Source organism: Chlorocebus sabaeus, chromosome 11 (genome assembly GCF_047675955.1).
Source record: "Chlorocebus sabaeus isolate Y175 chromosome 11, mChlSab1.0.hap1, whole genome shotgun sequence".
In the NCBI taxonomy this organism is placed as follows: domain Eukaryota; kingdom Metazoa; phylum Chordata; class Mammalia; order Primates; family Cercopithecidae; genus Chlorocebus; species Chlorocebus sabaeus.
This window is the reverse complement of record NC_132914.1, coordinates 78,476,817-78,496,409: the sequence shown is the minus strand read 5'-3', so window position 1 is coordinate 78,496,409 and position 19,593 is coordinate 78,476,817. Positions and strand designations below refer to the sequence as shown.

Genomic DNA, 19,593 nt, shown 5'->3' with positions numbered 1-19,593 from the left:
ATTTAAATTATACAATATTAATTAACATTCAGTTGTTTAAAGAACGGGAAGAAGTAAATAAAGCTTATGAGAGTCTGTATGATCTAGCTTCAGTTCACCTCAAAGGCTTTATTTCCCCAGGTCAGGAGCTGCTTTCAGTTTTTCAAACTTCTTTCCCCTTGGTCAATTGTGAGCTTTTGTAATTGGTCTTCCCTTTGCCGGAAACTTTAATCCTACTTCAAGGTCACGTATTTTTCCCAATTCATTATTCATTTATCGATTCCTTTACATATTTCCTCTGAAAAGCTTTTCCTGAGCCCGCAAAGTCTGGGTTTCGTTTCCCTCCTGAGTTACCACTCCATGTACTTATAAACAACATTTCACAGTTCTCTCTTTTCTTGATTTATCTCACATGAGATGAAATAATGATAATATCAGGTTTCCATCAACCCCAGGCCTTAACAGTAGTGCCTGGCAAATTTTAGATATTGTGTAAATATTCACCTTAAAATAATCATTGTATAGATCACTCCACCCACATACTTCGTGTACTCTGCTGAAGTATAAGAAATGTGTGTGTCCTTGAGATCAGAAAGGGAAACTCTACCAAGGAAAATAAGTATGTTGACCAGTACAAGATTATATAGATTAACTCCTAAATGTACAATAGAAGCAAAGTGTGATGGAGCTTCAAGACAGGAGAAATCACTACCAGCTGGATAAGGCTTCAAATAAAAATGAACATTTGCAGCCTTAAAAAATATATTGTTTATGGCATTTAAGTTTTATATATGTTTATTGAATTAATACATGATCCTGTATAACATTTGTAAAATACTGAAAAATACAAAGATGGCAACAAAATAATTTAAAAACATTAAAAAATACTGATTCCAGAGATAATCAATGTTAATTTTTTCACTATTGAAAAAATTTGATGAAGCTCTTTTCATTCTTTTTTCATTATCTTTTTATAAAAATGGATTATTTCACATAATATATTAATTTGTACTTTTTTGGAAATTTAGTAATGTAGCATAAGCATTTTCTTCATTTTATTAAATATGCAATTGCAACATCACTTTTAATTGCTGCATATCTCCTTTGTAGAAATGTGATAATTTATTTAACCAAATTCTTACTAGTGGACATTTTTTTGTTGTGTGTAACACAATTTTTTGTTGTGTGTAAAATATGTGCTTGTAATTGTATGTTGCATAAACTGTGGTTATTGCTATATTTTTGTATAGGGAATGCATTTTCTTAATACTTTCAAACTTTAATTGTCAAATTGTGTTGTATTGCTATGTTTTCTCCCTTTGTCAACATTGGTTATCTCCCTGCTTAAATTTACATTTTAAAAATCACTACTAAATGTGCAAGTTTGTATATTCTTATTAATCAGGTATTTATATTAATTTTCCATTCATAACCTTTCCAACTTATCTATACTATTATAGGAATATTTATCTTTTTACTAATGTGTAATAGCTCTGTATTCACAGAATATATATGCCTCTTGCCAAATACTGATGCAAATTATATGAGACAGTTAAGTTGTGTCTCTAGGCTTTAAAATTATCTACTAAATGTTTCCTCTTCCTTCTACTCCATCTACATGGAAGCATTTACTCATTTCTAATATATTTCCAATACAATTTGCTTTACAAAATGAAAATTCCACATAAATTGCTATTAATGAATCCACTACATAAAGTCATAACCTAACATTATGTGTTAGAATTCATACTTACAAAACACAAAGGCAGATTTTTTTTTTTTTTTTTCTGTTTTACAAAGTTATTTTATCATGTCTTCTAGAACACCACAGTTTGTTCAAATCATACAAGTTATTTTGCACACTGAGGTTTGGGCTTGGATTCCTCAGCCAGATATTTCATGTTTATTAACTGAAGTTCTGAGGAGAAAAAGACACGATACTTGGGCTTTTTTTTTTTTTTTTTTTTTTTTCCCCCTACTACTTCTGTTTGATTCTGCCTCCTTTCCTGCCTAGATTTAATGGACTGGACCATCAGAAAGGAAAGTTTAAATGTCACATGTATGATTACTTTGGGCCAGCCCTAAATTTCCAGTTTTCTGTTTCTTTTCCCCAAGCTACTATTACTATAGAAAGTCTCTTACCTAGTAGGATAGAGATGGAGATATCAGTTAATTGAAATTTGGTTGAAGAAGGATGTCATAAAAATAAATGTATTCTTTGAATACTTTATCTGAGGTAAAAAATATGAAAATGCTCAAGCATTGCAAATTTAAATGGAACACCTAAAACTTTTTTTGCATGTTTCTAGTGTCTGTAGTTCCACATTATCCTTTTAGATAATCTTATCTGGAAACATATTTAATTTCTCTAGCTGGTGTTTCTTTTTAAAGTGATGACTTCAAGATAACTCAAAAAGCCGTTTGAATGAGGAATCCTTCTGGAAATTTACAATGTCTTCCCCAGACTTTGACAAAATTGTGTTTTATTGACAGTGTGTTTCAAGATTTGCCTATCTCTGGTTTTTCCAACTAATTCAACTTAGTGTTTACATATGAGCCAAATTTGTTTTATATTTTGCTTTATGTAACATTGATTTAAATTGATGAATCAAGCATTTTAAAAGCAAGTACAGTGGAAATAAATAAGTTTGAAACTAATAAAGTGATTTTTGATAACCATATAATTCAACAAGATTGAGCATAAATGTAAGGTGTAAGATAGGCATTAGTCAGTCAGTGTAATACAGGGACCTACAGAGTATTTCTTGAATTAAAAACTTGCTTGAATGGAGATTACCTGACAGAATTTCTAATATAATTACAGTAGTAGCCAACATCAGCAAAATGCTCACTGTCAGGCACTGTTCTAAGTGCTTTACATGTAATAGCCCATTTAAATCTCACAACCACACTATGAGAAAGGTACTTTTATTATAGCTGTTTCACAAATGGGCAAAACCAATGTAAAGAAGTAAACTGACTCAGCTAAGGTCATACTCCTCTGTGGGTTTGCTCCTAACAAGCACATTTTCCTGCTTCTGCTTCCTGTACTCTATCAGTTTTCCTTCTTTTTATAGCATTCTTTTAGTCTGTGTGGTTCCTCTTTTCATTATTACTTACCTCATAAGCCTCAACCTTTATTGTAAAGAGGATGAGGTATAATTGTCTGTAAACCTCAACCTTTATTGAAAAGAGGGTGAGGTGTAAATACCATTCTTATTATAATGAGAAGGATTTATCTTATAATGAGAATATAGGGGAGAAATGTGAATCCAGGCCATTTGAATGTGAAAACTAATTTCAAGTAACTACTTTGTAATTCCATTATAAAGTAAAAAACACTTTAAATGACCTAGGTAGTAACAGAAGTTACTTTAATTAGTTAAGATTTAAGATTATTCTGAGGTCTGGCTGCTTTACTTATGCTGTATCTCTGACAGCAAGACTACTCATTATTTTCACCTGATTGATTTTCAGGAGGTATTTCTTAAATTCATTGTATTATTTATTTTTCTATTGTAACTCTTTCCAGAATGATTTAATTAGGTAAGTGCTTTAATTCTTACCATTTTTTAGAAATTTCCTTCTCCTTCTCACTTGATATTTTCTCAAAGTTCTATTCCATGGGTACCAAGGGGAGACAAGCAAGATAATCTCAAGCATAAAATTTAAAGAGGCTCTCATTGTCAGACATCAACCCTCAAAGTGAGTGTTTCCTTAAATTATAGCCTCCCGGTACCTCATGTGCCTCATCCTAGTCCCAGCCCTGTATAAAAACATATTGTATCATAATGTAAACTTTTTAGTGTTTCTTTCTAATATGGAGCATGCACTTTTAGTCCCACTAAAGAGGTGCAGAACCTGAAATGTGGACAGGTTTAGGAAATGTCCTAGGGGAGTCATTGGTAAATTCTACTGTATAACTCAAGCTCCTTGATTCTAATTTGATAATATAATTGAAATTTTATAAATTTCATGTTGGACTCAGATGATATTAGCCACAAAAAATGACTATTGGTTTGCGTTTTCTAGCTCACACATTTTTTGGGGAGGTTGCAGCACAGGCTACCCAGGGCAGTGAGTAGATACTTTTACGGGTATCTCAGAGAACCACAACCAAGTTATACAATATTTGTTTTTTATGCTTTTCCAATCTACTTTTTGTACTCTCTTTATCCTGAATCCCAAGGCACTCATATCTTTATGCCCTTTGGTTGTTCAAAGTTTCCCAGTCTAGCTATCTTATAGGGATGCTATTCTCTGAAACTCTCATGCTCTAAATTACTCCCTCACAATGTACTTAGATGCAAGTTCCATCCCCTAAAGTGGTGGTGGAGAGAGAGCAATCTGATTGAATAATTGACTTACTACATATGCACTTCCCTATAAAATGAACTTGTTTAAACTTCAGTTAATGTCTACTTGATTAGGTTGTGTAGAAACTATTTCTGTCGGCTATTTTACAAGACTATATAGGGCAGGCAGTGCTCTTCACAAGTAAAACTGCATGTCAAACAGAAACAACTAACATACAGCTTCTGAAAGTTTTCCAACCATACTTTAGAAAATTGCCCTGGGTATATACTTATTTTGTGAGGAAATAAACAGACAAAACCATAGCTTCCAGCATGTTCCCCATCCCAGAAATGGTGACAGACTGGCAGACACGGACTTAAAGATAACCTGTGAAAGGTACTATGCATGTATCTATTCTAGTATGAGGTAATTAATACAGGTAGTTTCTTAAAGAAGGAGTGAGATCTTCATTATTTGGTTTACGATTCAAAGCCGAAGCTACACAAATCAGTGTAAAATTGATTTTACACTGTTCTGCAAGCTTAAGCCATTTAAGATTGGCTTAAATGAATTTCTTCTCAGGTAATCATCACTGAAACTCACTTTGAACCAACCGTACACCCACTCAAGCGAAGCGCCATGATAACTGGGTGTAAAGGGAATGTAACAGACGCGTGCAGAAAAGTGCTTTTCAGCATAGCACACTCCTCATAAAGTCAATAAAAACAATTTATTCCTAGTAATGTAATGTTATATATTCATGTGCAACTTTCCTTTTATAATGAGCATCATTGTTAGAAGCAGGGGATATGAGGAAGGGACTTTTAAGGACATAAATGACTTTTATATTCTAAATTTAATTTATAGGTGTACACAGATTTATCTTATAGAAAAAACATCAGCTGTACTCTAAATTCCAAAACAGTAGAAGAAAACAAATTCTACACATAAATTTGATGCCTAGCCTGTGGAATTTTTATGTGCATAGAATTTTCTTATAATTATAAACCTTTACCACTCAATTCCGTTTGTTACTTAAGTATATATACAATCAAATGTCACTTAATGCCAGGTATATGTTCTGAAAAATGAGTCATGAGACAATTTCTTCATTTTGAGAATACCACAAAGCATACTTACATAAACTTAAATGGTATAGACTACTGTACACCTAGGCTATGTGGTATAACTTATTGCTCCTGGATACAAACTTGTACAGCACGATGCTAAGCTGAATACTGTAGGCAATTGTAACACAGTGGTAAGAATTTCTGTATCCAAATAGTCTAAACATAGAAAAGGTACAGCAAAAATATAGTATAAAAGATAAAAAATGGTACATGTGAATAGGACACTTAGTGAATATGAAGGCCTAGGACATTTACTATATACTACTATAGACTTTATAAGCACTATACTTTATACTACATACAATTCATAAAAAAAGTTTTTATTTATTTAGTAAAAAATTAGCCTTAATTTACGGTGACGTTTGTAATTTAAAATCTTTTTTTGTTAACTTTTGACTCTTTTTAAATAATACTTAGCTTAAAACACAAACACATTGTACAGCTGAACAAAATTAATTTCTTTCTTTATATCCTTGTCCTATAAGCTTTCTGCTATTTCATTATTTTTCCCCCTCTTTAAACTTTTTCATTACCAAGACAAGCACACACACATACACACACACACACACACACACACACACAAATTGCTGTAGACCTACACAGGGTCGGGACCATCAGTATCACTGTCTTTCATCTCCATATTCTGTTCCACTAAAAAGTCTTTGGGGCAGTAACACACATGGAGCTGTCATCTCCTAGGATATCAATGCCTTCTTTTGAGATACCTCCTGAGGAGCCTACTTGGGGCTGTTTTACAGTTAACTCTTTAAAAAACAAAAGTAGAGGGAGTATACTGTAAAATAATGATTAAAAATGTATGGTGTGGTAAATACATAAACCAGTAACCCAGTCATTAATGATCATTATCAAGGGTGATGGGCTGCACATAATTGCATGTGCTATACTTTTAGACAACTGGCAGTGCAATAGGTTTGTTTACACTAGCATTGCCACAAACATGTGAGTGATGCATTGCACTACAATAGTATAATGGCTCTGATATCACTAGGTGACAGGAACTTTTCAGCTCCATTATAATCATATGAGACCATTTGTTGTGCATGCACCCCATTCTTGACTACAATGTTAGTATGTAGTACATGACTGTATATATGTATGCATATACATATATAAGATTTCACTTACATCAAATTGTACTCATCAATTTATACGTAGTTACATTTTAAATTATATTACTTTTAATACAGGAAAAGTCGTGGTACTAGGTGAACGACAGAAAAACCCAAAGTGAATTATGGTGATGACTTGTAATGTTTGGGTAACAACTTTACTACACCAATTCTTTAAAAATTGGACCTTCCCCGAAACAAGTAGCAGATAATACATAGGATGTAAATTTCATTGATGTACTTGGAAAACCTTGCAATGTTCATAAAGAAATGATGGAATTTGATGGCAAGTGGTTTCGAGGGGCCAATACCTTCAATGATATGCCTGATCTGTATGTTACTAAGTGGACTTTGGTTTCGAAACTGTGCATTATTAAGTGTATAGAACTAATGCCAAGGGGTGTTTTATTTAGAAAGCAAATGGGACTTTATCATAGAATATTGCCTGCTAGAGAAAACAAGTTCTTTTATACTATGTTCTTCTCTACAATGGTATTGGATACTGGTGAAGAATTAGGAAGTACATGGGTTTATTAGTGTGGCTGAAAAATACCTTTTATTGAATAAAAAATAGCATTTCACTTCTTTCTCATCCGCAAGAATACAGGGACACTTGCTATTTACTCAATCACACACACTAAAGGGAATCTTTCGGGAAAAGCTGATGCTGCTTTCCAGATAAGTTATGATAATGTTTCCAGCTTTATATTGACAACCATTTTTTTTTTCCTTCGAAGGATATTGAGAATCAAAATTATGTGAAGGAAATTTTGATAACACAACAAAGTGCATGTACCATTGTTTTCTGAGTAAACAGTTAAAATTAATTTATTCTACAGTTCAAATTTAATCAGTTCACCGTTATTACAAAAATTGATCTGATAGCCACATACCATTGGAATGCAAATTCTGATGATGCTCTTTTTCTAATAATTGCAGAAATGTCATTTTAAATCTACACCCCCCAAGAGCTTCACAGCATGCCTCTTTCTAGTTAGTCTTTTTGAGTGGAAGAAACAGGAAGCTCTGAGCAAACCAGCCATGCTATCTCTTTTGTGCACACGGTAGGGGCAAGGGCACTGTGGTATTGCTGTGTTGCTGTTAACTCACAGAGGTGCTGCCTTTCTTCTTTACCACTGCTTGCCTCCCATGGATTCCTCTGCTTCCCTCTGGGCCTCCTCACTAGCCTTCAGGCAACGTTTGGGTGACTCATGAAGAAATGGAAAATCTTGCAGCTCCAGCAAAAACGGTTAGTCTTAATGGCTTTGTTGAACCTGAAGGAAAGTGACTTTGCTGCTCTTTGGATGAGGAAACTAATTTGTTTACTATAGACCAGAGTAATGGGGTGTGTTTTTATAGTCATATGCAATGATAACTAACATTTTTTACAGTTTTCTTTTACTGTACTCTCTTGAACTTTTTGAGTGAAATAGTGTTAGATTATGGCTAATATCATAAGAGCTTATAGTACACAAACAAGCAAGAATATAATAAATAGTATTCATGTTGCAACATTGGAAGTTTTTGTAACAAATATCATTTAGTATCGGACATATTCACAGGTAACAGGTTTCTAAACCGAATTAAATTGGTAATAGAAAAGATTAGATTGAATATTCATTTTTAATATGATTATGTGGTTTCTTGTGCTTTACCATCTTAGATACAAGCTTGATCAAACAAAACCCCCCAAAAACCAAAAAAGTGCTATGTTAATTTGGTATTGAAAAGCAAAATTTTAAAGAATGTCTTGGGGACTTTGTAATTGTCACTTTTAAAAATAAGATGTTATAAAAGTCATTTTTTCACATAAAGTAACAAAGTTGGGCATATCATATAATTTATCTTTATCAGCTGCTTTTTAATTTGATGTCTTTTCAGTGTTATCCTTCTTTGAAAAATTGATTATCTTCAAGTTTGTTATGGATAAAAACACCAATGTCATGTATTAATTTCATTTTTAGTTTAGTTTTGTTGTACCTGGTTTTTGTCTTGTTTTGTTTTGTTGGCCGTTGTTGAAATCTATTTGATTATCTCCAAGCTTTGTTGAAGGGATACAGTCAGTTTTTTCACTTCACTAATTTACTTTGTATAAGATTTCTCTATCATATATACATATGTATATTTGTCATCAGAAGTTTTTATTATAGCACACTACATTTTGAAAATTACACTCATTTAAGAATTTAAAAAAGGTTTCTAATGACCAAATCAAATGTTCACGAAATTATGAATTTAGCATTTAAATTAGAATTAATTGAAAACTATGTCGTTGCTGCCTAATTGCCTTTGAAATGCAAAACTGATCTCTGTGGGTCTGAGTCAGAATCTGTGTATTTATCTGCCTGTTATACAAAGCATTTTGTATAACAGTTTTGTTTCTGCTAGAAAAATTTTACTGTATTGATTTGAAATTAATTTATATTTACCTGCTTTATTAATCATTTCCTGCTGCTAACACAGAAAGAATCTGAGGAAGGAAGCTGGGCCCAGGTAGGAGATTCATATGCTTTAAGACCCTTAATATCATTTAGTAGGTGATGAGAATATAAATTAAGAAACTGTCATAAGTCATAATATTGTAAACCTTCACTTAGCTCAATATTATGCTGATCTGTATAGGTAAATCTAGATTACGTTAATACTTTATATATAGTCTTTTTAATTACCATGTTTTTAAAATAAGATGATTGCCGTTTCATTCCTTGCCTCTTTTAAAAGGGTGCTTTTCTTTCTTTCTCAAAAAAAATGATCCAAAACTTAAATTCCTCTGAAATCACTCCTGAATATATTTAATCAGGAAGCATTCAAGTTGGATCTAAAGGGGGAACAAAAAGAAAGAAAAGACTTATTTGGAGTTGCCCATGCCTTCAGATATAACGGAAAGTGTATGAAGAGGGGTTGGAGGTGCAAGTGTTGGCGTTGCAGACCACAGAGCCATTAACATTTATTGAGATGTTCATATGAGACAGGTGTCTATACTTGGAACAGACCTGTGCTTTTGCAAGGAAGCTGTGCATTTTTTCTACATTTCCACATTTTGGATGACCAAAAGAGAAAATTTGTGTTATATTCAATCTGATTGAAACCTTTCAATACAAGAAAAATTTTGGTAGTTATATTAGGACATGTATTTAAACACACAATAGGATTGTATTTGATTTTGATTTTGATAAAAATTTCATCATTGTTCAGAACACACAAAAGAAGAGGAGCAGTTATATTTTTCCTAGAAATGCATATTAGAATTGAGAAATTAGAGCATGATAAAGAACTAAGTGGGAATTCTGTAAAAATAATAGAGAATAATAGTTCTTTTAAAATATTGGTTTAGTGGTAATGGTTGATTTTGGTTTTCATTTTAGCTGTTTTGAACAATATTGGTAAGAATAGTTTACTTGTTATATTAAAGAATTAGGTTATCTGTCTTAGTTTTTGATCCTACCCTGCTTCTTTTAGAGTGTATCTTGATTGATTTCTAGAAAAGGCTGATTTTTTCCAGTGATTTTTTGGAAAGCTGATGACCTGCTTTGCTAAACAATGTCCATACAAAGCTTCAAAATTCTGTCTCTCCAAACCATTTATTCCTTTATCTGTTTACTGAGGTTTCCATTTCACATCAACATTTGCCATTACACTGTATGTAGCAATGGCAGTAGTGGCATTGATAAGAGGGAAACGGCAATAATGACATTGACAAGAGGGTAATGACAGATACAAATAAAACAAACCTATCAATATAAAGACAAAATCTTAAAGCTCAGAGTTTGTATAATATTTTCTTTATTAATAAAATACATACTTGGGCAAAATGTAATTCCTTTTGAGAATACAAAGTAAATAGCCAATCATTTTCAATAGGCAAATGCTTTAATAAATGAATGCAGAGTTCCATTTTATACCAAATCAAATCAAATACTATCTGAATATTATTTTTGCTTTGTTTCCACATATCATAATAATTAAATATCAGTTATAATAATAGGTAATATTCTCCAATTACCATCTCATCTGATTGGTTAAGAAACTTGACTGCTATAAAACAATTCTAGTGTCCGGTTTTTCTACAGACCCTGGCTTATGGAGATATGAACCATGAGTGGATTGGAAATGAATGGCTTCCCAGCTTGGGGTTACCTCAGTACAGAAGTTACTTTATGGAATGCTTGGTAGATGCAAGAATGTTAGATCACCTAACAAAAAAAGATCTCCGTGTCCATTTAAAAATGGTGGATAGTTTCCATCGGTAGGTTTTTGTTTTTTGTTTTTTTTTGCCAAAGAAGAATTAAAATGAAACAATGTATTACCTATACTTTAGTAAAACAAAAATGGATGTCTAGAAGATAGAAAATATATGTCATTTGAAACATCGTTTGTTTACATCTACTTGGAAAAATATCTTCATCCAGCAAATTTCAGGGACTTTCTAATTTAGAGCTATGTGCATATTATGTGCCCGAACTTCATGGAAATATATGTGTACAAAATTCTTCTCATACAGCATAAGTCTATTTTTTGTGGGATTCTTTGAAAATCCCATGTTTGTAATTTTATAGTTGTATGTGTTTCTATTAGAAAATTATTTAGAAAGAATAAACAAATATTCATAGTTTCAACTCTACAAAATTATGGGGTTATAAATTTTATAATTTAGTAACATTCTAGGAAAAACTTTGAGAAGGAATTCTTCATCTAAGACGTATTTGTGCTTTTTATTTTTCTATGTCTTTTAGTGAGTTTGCTTATTTGTATATTAATTTCAGAAAAAAGCAATACTGTGTTAGATAACTGTGTGGATGCAGATGAACAACAGGCAATGTCTTTTTTCAAGTTGTTTACCATCCAGCAGATAAAAAGGGATTTGTTGTTATACCGTATCATAAATGCTGTGTTTATGTTAGGTGAAACAATGTCAACTGGATTTTGGTTGGTTTTTTTTCACATATAGTTGATTGTGGCGATAAGTTAATAAATATAACCATAGATGATTCTGGCTTGGGAGACTGTATTTGCTTCTCTCCTGTCCAACATTTAATCAGTGACTGAAGATGGCATAAAAATTAGATATGTTGATGACATAAAATTAGGATAAATAGAGGATAATTGGGGCTTTTGATTCCAACTTATGGAGATATTTTGAATTTTAATGCAGTTGTTGACACTGTTGAATTAAATGTGGTGAAGATAAATATAACAGTGTTTTTTTAAAAACCTATTAAAGTGCTGAATGGAGAATCCATAATTTAACAGAAACTTGTGTGAAAAAGATAAGGAATGTATCATTAGCACGAAACTCTCCATTTTGGTTAATGGCTTGACAAGGCATGTTTAGACTGTGTTTATTGGCAGGGACCACAAAAGTGCTACCATACGGTGACATAACAAAAATAAATTGCATTTATTTATGGGCATCAAATTGTTGTAAGGTGGTAGAAGTCCGATGATAAAGTTGAAGTAGTTAAATACATTTAAATTGGATGAAGGAAGATTTTAAATAAGTTTTCTTATGTTTTAAGATCATTATTATGTGATAGAAGAATTATATTTTCTCTGTTGAGCGTGTGATTTTTAGTTAACACAGGTGTAGATACTAGGGTGAGTGACTTCTACTTACTAGAAGAAACAACTTTGTACCACTCTCAGCTGCCTTGTAGTGTATACATTGTGAGGTAGTGAGTGAGCTCCCTGTCATGGGCAGTTTAGGGCTTCATATTTCATATGGTTGCATTAGATTTTTGGGGTCCAGTTTTTCCATTCTTCACTAGATTGACTTTTAATGCTGTTTTATTACTTTAGTAAAATGTTTTCTATAATGATCAAATTTTAAAAAAAATACTCAGATGACTTGCTTTTTGTTTGTTCTGGGAAATACCCAAGCTTCATTTTTAAGTAATGCTAATCTCTGACTTAAAGCAAGTAGTACCTGACTGTATATTGCATCCCATGGTCTTTTGGGCCCAGTTTTCCATCTGACAGATATTTTCATAATATTATATATCCTCTGTATAGTATAATTTTATATTCCATATCAAAACTTGGCAGAAACTGACCAAGATGCCTTGGTTTAATCTCAAGCTGCCCAATATCTGTGATAGTGATTATGTCAGTATTATCTAGTATACCACTGAATTAGTTTGCTAGGGATGCCACAACAAAAGACCACAGACGGGTGGCATAAACAACAGAAATTCATTTTCTCACAGTTTTGGAGGCTAGAAGTTCAAGATCAAGGAATCAGCAGGTCTGGTTTCTTCTGAGGCCTCTCTCCTGGGCTTGCTGATGGTCACCTTCTCTCGGTGTCCTCACATAAGCCTTTCTCTGTGAATATATATTCCTGTTGTCCCCAAGTGTCCAAATGTTTTTTTAATAAGGTCAGCAGTCAGTTTGGATTAAGGCCCACCCTAATGGTCTCATTTAACTCAATTACCTCTTTAAGGACACTGTATCCAAATGTAATCACATTCTGAATTACTGAGAATTCGAGCTTCCACATGTAAATTTTAGGGGAACACAATTCAACCGACAACACTTGCCTAATGAAATTTTCTTTCAATTTTTCTTTGATTCTGAAATATTTGACTCAATATTGTTTTTATTAAAATGCAGGGCTTAGAAATGCATCTAACAAGTAAGTGTAGCCTGACCAATGTGTATGTCTAAATTTGCTTATATTCCTAAACATGTAAAGTATCACTGATAATCAATGATCTTTACTCTTGAAGTCTACAGATTATTTTTTCCTATCACATCTTCTGCATCTTTATATCTAATGTCACTGAGCCTTCTCATTTTCTCTCTCATAACATCTCTGGTTTATTGATTTTCCTTTCAAGTTTATGACTGTTTTCCTTATTTTAGCAGAACTGAACCCTGAATTGATTTTTCTGTCTCCTCTGATTACTTATTTTCCCATCTCCTATTTTGCTATGAGATTGTTTTTCCTTAAACAGAAAACTTATTTTATTTATTTATTATTTGTTTGTTTATTTATTTATTTATTTATTTATTAGATGGAGTCTCACTGTGTTGCCCAGAGTGGAGTGAAGTGGCACGATCTCAGCCCGCTTCAACCTCTGCCTTCTGGGTTCCAGCGATTCTTCTGCCTCAGCCTCCCGAGTAACTGGGACTACAGGCGTGAGGCACCACACCCTGCTAATTTTTGTGTTTTTGGTAGAGACGAGGTTTCACCATATAGGCCAGGCTGGTCTCAGACTCCTGACTTCGTGATCCGTCCGCTTCAGCCTCCCAAAGTGCTGGGATTACAGCCGTGAGCCACCGTGCCTGGCCAAACAGAAAACTTTTACTGTCACCTCTTCCTTCTCTGAAAATTGTCCAATAATTCTGTATCAATTATATGTATTTCATACTTAAAAACAATTCAAGGCTTTCCTTCAAATGCCCTATTTTCCATGTGTAATTGTATTCCTCCTTGCTTCCTAGCATGGGTTTTCAGCTCTGGAATGTGTGATCTCACTAACCACACCTTTAAATTTTCATCTGCAATCTTTGGTTCATGATGCTCCATTTTCCTGAGTCAACCTGTCTCTGCTACTTGATCCTTTAAGGATCAATCAATTTTCTGCTCCTTCCACGTTTCCTTTTCATTCAGTTTTAATATCTGCTGACCTGTTCTTCTTACATACTTCTGTATCACTTAGAGTTATGAGCTATTCATTTTAGTATTTGGTCCTCTATCCTATTACCTAACTTACTCATGTTTTGTGTTATTTTTCTCATCAGCTTAAGAAGAGAGTATCCATTTCTTATTAATTCCTTACTATCTCCATAATGGGGACTTTAAATTCTTTTCAAATGAATAAAATATTAATTTGCCTGCACCTAATGTAGGAATAGCTGGATGAAAGACAAAGACACATAGATGAACAATATAATCCATGATGATTTTAAAACTATGGTTTTTCTTATTTTGAAACCATTTTTTTTCTATTCCTTAGAAACGTTTTGTGCTTAGAATAATTATAAATGTATTTCCCTCCAATACTGAAGGATTTGATTGCAAATGTAATTTATTAACTTGTTGCCCTAAGAAGCAGTGCATAGTGTTGACTATGGCTAATCAGAAAACTTTCTCCACCTGCTGAGGTAAACTCACTGTGGTTTTTTTTTGTTTTATTAAAAAAAGAACAAGTTTACAGTATGGAATTATGTGCTTAAAGAGGTTGAATTATGACAGAAAAGAACTAGAAAGAAGACGGGAAGCAAGCCAACACGAAATAAAAGGTAATGTGTCTGTCTTTCATACGAAATGCCTTTATTCTGGGGTTTTTAGCTTTCACTTGTATTAACCTAAAATGTTATATGTGTTACAATGGCCAGTAAGTAGCGTAAGCATTTGGCTAGAAGTGTTACTGTTTTTTTTTTTTTTCCATTCTTTTCTAATTAAAATACAGAAACGATATCACCAAGTTATAGGGTGAATATCCCATTTGGGGAATAATCTTGAGTTTTTGAACTGAGATTTATTTATGTGAACCTATTAATTATACATTCTGCTTGTACTAAAGATGTCACCATGCAGATATTTTTGTCAAACTTTTAATGGAACATTCTCAGTATGATTCAGAGAAACATGGTATATCATTTTTATGGCAGTTCATCTTTGGTTTATATCATTTTAATTTTATTTCAGTGCCCAGCAATTTTATTTTTGTAACACTGTATAGTTAAAAAAATTATATAGTGACTTTATGCAGAAATGATATAAGGATTTTCCCCTGTAAACCAAACTAGTTCATTAATCATTTTAGCTGGTAATATTATCAGGAACATTGTAAATTGCTGCAACTGCTACGTGCACAAAAATGTTTTATTTGAATAACAAGAAAAGACACTCTATATTGCAGGTTTGTTAGAAAAAATACTGTATTTAAAAACTAATCATCTAAATGTTGAGAAGTACCTTAATATACCCGAGAAAGAATAATTTCAAAAGAGGAATATGTTAGATTATATTCTTAGAGACCATTCTATTTTTATTATTGTTGTTGTTGAAGAAAAAAATACATGATTGGATATAAGATGTATGTAAAGGTATTTTTTGGTATAAATTTAAAGGGTTCAAGTGCAATTTTCTTACATGGATATATTTGTGGTAGTGAAGTCTGGGTTTTAGTGTGTCCATCCCCTGAATGATGTACATTGTACCCATTAAGTAATTTCTCATCTTTGGCCACCCTCCCAAACTCCCGCCCTTCTGAGAATCCAGTGACTATCACTACATACTCTATGTTCACTTGGACACATTATTTGGTGCCCACTTGTAAGTGAGAGCATGAGGTATTTGACTTTCTGTTTCTGAATTATTTCACTTAAGATAATGTGAGGGCATTTTTTGCTAAAACTAATCAATCCACTTTTGTTGTTTAAAGAAGAAAAATATTAAGGAAAATACAACCAAAATTTTTAAAGAAAATTTTGGATATTAAAATACTTATTAGTTATATTTCCATTTCCTATTATCCAAGAGTTGATATGTGCAAGCATTATATCAAATTTAGTGGGTGTTTCTACATTACATTAATTGTTCAAAGGTAGGCATGGGTTTCTGTTTTCATCTTCACTTTTAAGGCTTAATTTAGATAATAAAATAGTATGTATTACGTTATCCAATATTAACGTTTAGTGCTGTTTTATTCTTTAAGATTTTTTTTAGGTTTCTATAATTTACATTTTTGATAAACAATGTCAGAAATTACTTTTATCTTTGGCAGGTCTTGGAAAGTACATTAGTTCTAATGGAATGGGCTTGAATGCGTGTGAAAGTGATTGGTTAAAAATAGTTTTCTATGTATGGCTCATCAGAGAGTAGACAGACTCACAATGGATTTCTTGTAACACTTCATTTGATGCATTACTTCGAAGCCAGAAAGTGTTTTTCCATTATCAAAATCGAGTTGTTTGATTTCACTTTATTTTGGGGCCCCAGGAAATTGCAGGTTGTTTTCAGTGCATTGCTGTTCAGTTGAATTGAAATTTGGGAGTTAATGGACCAAAGATAGACCCCCAGAAGGAAGTTTGCATTTGACCACACAATGAATGTCTTAGCACACAGATTTTACCCATGGGATACCACTTTGTAGTTTCCTTTCTGAAGTATTTTTATCCAATTGCATTTTATTATGCCTCAGCTCACCACATGAAATGTTTCACATATAGATAGATCTAAAGGAGAGGAATTACCCAGTTGGCCCTATACCAAATGTTATATTAGTATTTGGCAATTGCTGATGAGAGTGTAGCTCTGAGGAAAAAAAAAACCTGCCATGATTCACTATGATCACACACAACTCTATCTGATAAATAGCTGTGAATGAGATCATAAATAGCTTGTTTCCTGTGACGATCTGGTGACATTTACAGGAATAATTCTCAACTGTGACTAGGGGTCTCTTATTATCTGAAGTGTTATTTAACCTTGACCTTAATGAATAGTTTTCTGAAGTGAAAAGACCATGTGAATATCAAGAACCTAGTAACATTTTATTTTTTGCTAAGAATCAGTCAACACTGATCTCCAGCCATTTATTGTTTAGGTCAAGAAGATTTCTACACACTTTTAAAGTCAGTGCATATACATTGCTTGGAAACAGATTTACGGAAAGGGATCTAACTTTAAAAATGAAACAAAAAGAAGTATTTTGTTCTGACGAGGAAAAGTTTGAATTCATGCTTTATTTGCCTTTACCTCATAAACAGATCATGTTAAATATTTGATCACTCTTAACTGCAGGTGTGTCGATGGAATTTTTGATGGGCACCTATTTGCAGAAATATCATGACCATATAATATGTCTTAGACTATCAAAATATAAACCTAACGCTAGAAAAAACCAAACACTCCCTGTTTACAAATCCATCTAGTGCAAAGAAAACTGGATTTTGTTTTAATTATTGAGAGCATTGTCACGTTCGTTTTTTAAAAACGGTGTGTTTAGTAAAATTAAATGGAGAACTGTTGCTGCCACCCACAAGCACTTGCCTAGCTTTTGGGGTTCAAGTGTAGGGTAACCAGTTGTTAGAATGAATCAGTAACTATCAACAGCAGCTGATTATACAGCCAAAATGTGATGCCCATTTTCTGAGGTCCAAAAACCCCAATGGAATAGGCTAAGGAAAACTCAGAGGAAAAGCTACACTTTAGAACTGACCCGGAGAGACAACTAACACATATAATATAAAATTTCTTGATATAATAAAGAATATTAAGGAAATCCTTTGCTTTGCTGAAGACCAGTGGGGAAGAAAGAGGCAAAACTCTGAGGGGGGACAATAAATGTTCTACTTCTTGCAGAAATTCATTCTGTTTTGGATGCAGCAGTTAATAGTAATAAGATTGTGGGACGTGGGCATTCCTCTCATGTTCCTTCTTACCTAAATCCAAAGAAAGATCTAGGACATTTCTTTTGAAATGAGATCATTCAATCCACAAAAGGAGTTAAGTAGAGAGATGTGAGACAGACATATGTACAACTTCCAGATTCATATACAGATAGCACTGTGGATTGGCACAGACAGAAAGGACACCAACTAATCTGAAGAACTTCTACTTCTGATAGATTGGGGTACATTAAGTCAGACCAATCTTCTGCCAAGAAGAAATAGAAAGGCTAGATAAATCAATAAATGGTAATAAGGAGCTATTTGAAAACAGTAGAAACCAATTAAGAGGGACAGGACTTGAGAAGTTATGATCTTGGAAAAAAGAGAAATGTAAGGAAATGGTGAAACTGTCATTCTCTACTGTTTTTCCTCTTTCTAACAGAGAAGGAGGGAACAGAGTTGGGCGGTGGTGGGGATAGGAATTTAGAGGTGCCCAAACTGCTGGGCCTTTAGGAGCAAAGAATCTATATAAAATAATAATAATAAAATAAGTAAGACTGTACTCCTCTAGAGACATTTGTGGATTTCTAAAAAGGATGGAATTATAAGATAAAAATTGAACAGAAAACCAAAGCCAAAGGGCAATAAATCTAGAAAGAGGACTCTTGTAATCTCATGGTAATACAGTAAAAAAAACCCAAAGGTTTTAACCACCAAATACACTTTAATTTGAGGTCTCTGATAAGACACACCCTATGACTGAGGGTAAACGTAAAGAGATCAGGTTATTTATTATGTCTATTAATGTTAAAAATAAATTTTATTATATATATTTGAGGTTTGGAACATATTATAGAACACATATAGGTAGTAAAATGGTTACTATAGTGAAGGAGATTCCTAGACTTTATTTTGCAATGTTAAAATTGAAATCTAGCATTGATTTATCTCAATCCTTAATTGGAATTAAGTTGATCTGCCTTTATTATAACTTCAGAAAAACATAAAAGCAAAGTCCTCTCAAGAAGTTGACATTCAGAACCTCTGCAATTTTTCAATCATATTGTGTGAAAGCCAGTAAAAGAAAAACTCAGTCAGATAATGGCCAAAATGAGGAAAACCAAGATGATAAAATCAGAAAAAAGAAAGATATCCATAGTTGACCCTGACACTGTTTATTAAAAATATGTAAGGAATATAAGTGACAAAATGGAGAATTTAATATAGTTGGAATCAATATGTTTAACAAATAATCAAATGAAAATTTGAAGAAGTGAGTAGCATAAAGACTTTAATTGAGAACGCAATAGGTGATTTAACAATAGAAGAGAGTTTAGTGAAATAAAAGATCACTTGAAAACATGTAGCCCCACATAAGCAAAAAACAAAAAGGATGAGTGATATAAAACATCATTGGAGACATTGGACATGGTGAGGTAGGAGACAATAAGAAAGACACAATATTTGAAAAGATACTGGTGGAGACATAAAAAGAAAATAACTGAAATGATAATCCACAGACTCAAAGTTCTCGATGGACCCCACGTGAGACTATAAACAAAAGGGAAAATAAAAACACATCTAAACATATTACAATAGAGCTACTGAAAACCATGAATTCTCATGCCACAAAATCTTAGAATCTGCCAGAGTAAACTCCACAATAATTTCAAAGGCACAACATAAGATAACTGATATTGCTCAAGTAAATAATGGTA

At 32.9% G+C, this 19,593-nt stretch overlaps 1 protein-coding gene across 20 annotated transcripts in view; it reads left to right on the top strand.

The window, feature by feature from the left end:
• Positions 1-19,593, top strand: part of PPFIA2 (PTPRF interacting protein alpha 2) — a 508,377-nt gene that overhangs the window by 475,705 nt on the left and 13,079 nt on the right. For 9 of the 20 annotated variants that reach the window (XM_008004129.3, XM_073020972.1, XM_008004136.3 and 6 more), the window contains 4 exons: positions 7,722-7,784; positions 8,999-9,028; positions 10,588-10,781; positions 14,679-14,776. In XM_008004129.3, coding sequence (XP_008002320.1) covers positions 7,722-7,784; positions 8,999-9,028; positions 10,588-10,781; positions 14,679-14,776 — 385 coding nt within the window. The remainder of the gene's footprint in view (positions 1-7,721; positions 7,785-8,998; positions 9,029-10,587; positions 10,782-14,678; positions 14,777-19,593) is intronic. The other 11 variants (XM_008004144.3, XM_008004131.3, XM_037987622.2 and 8 more) reach the window with 6 other exon arrangements.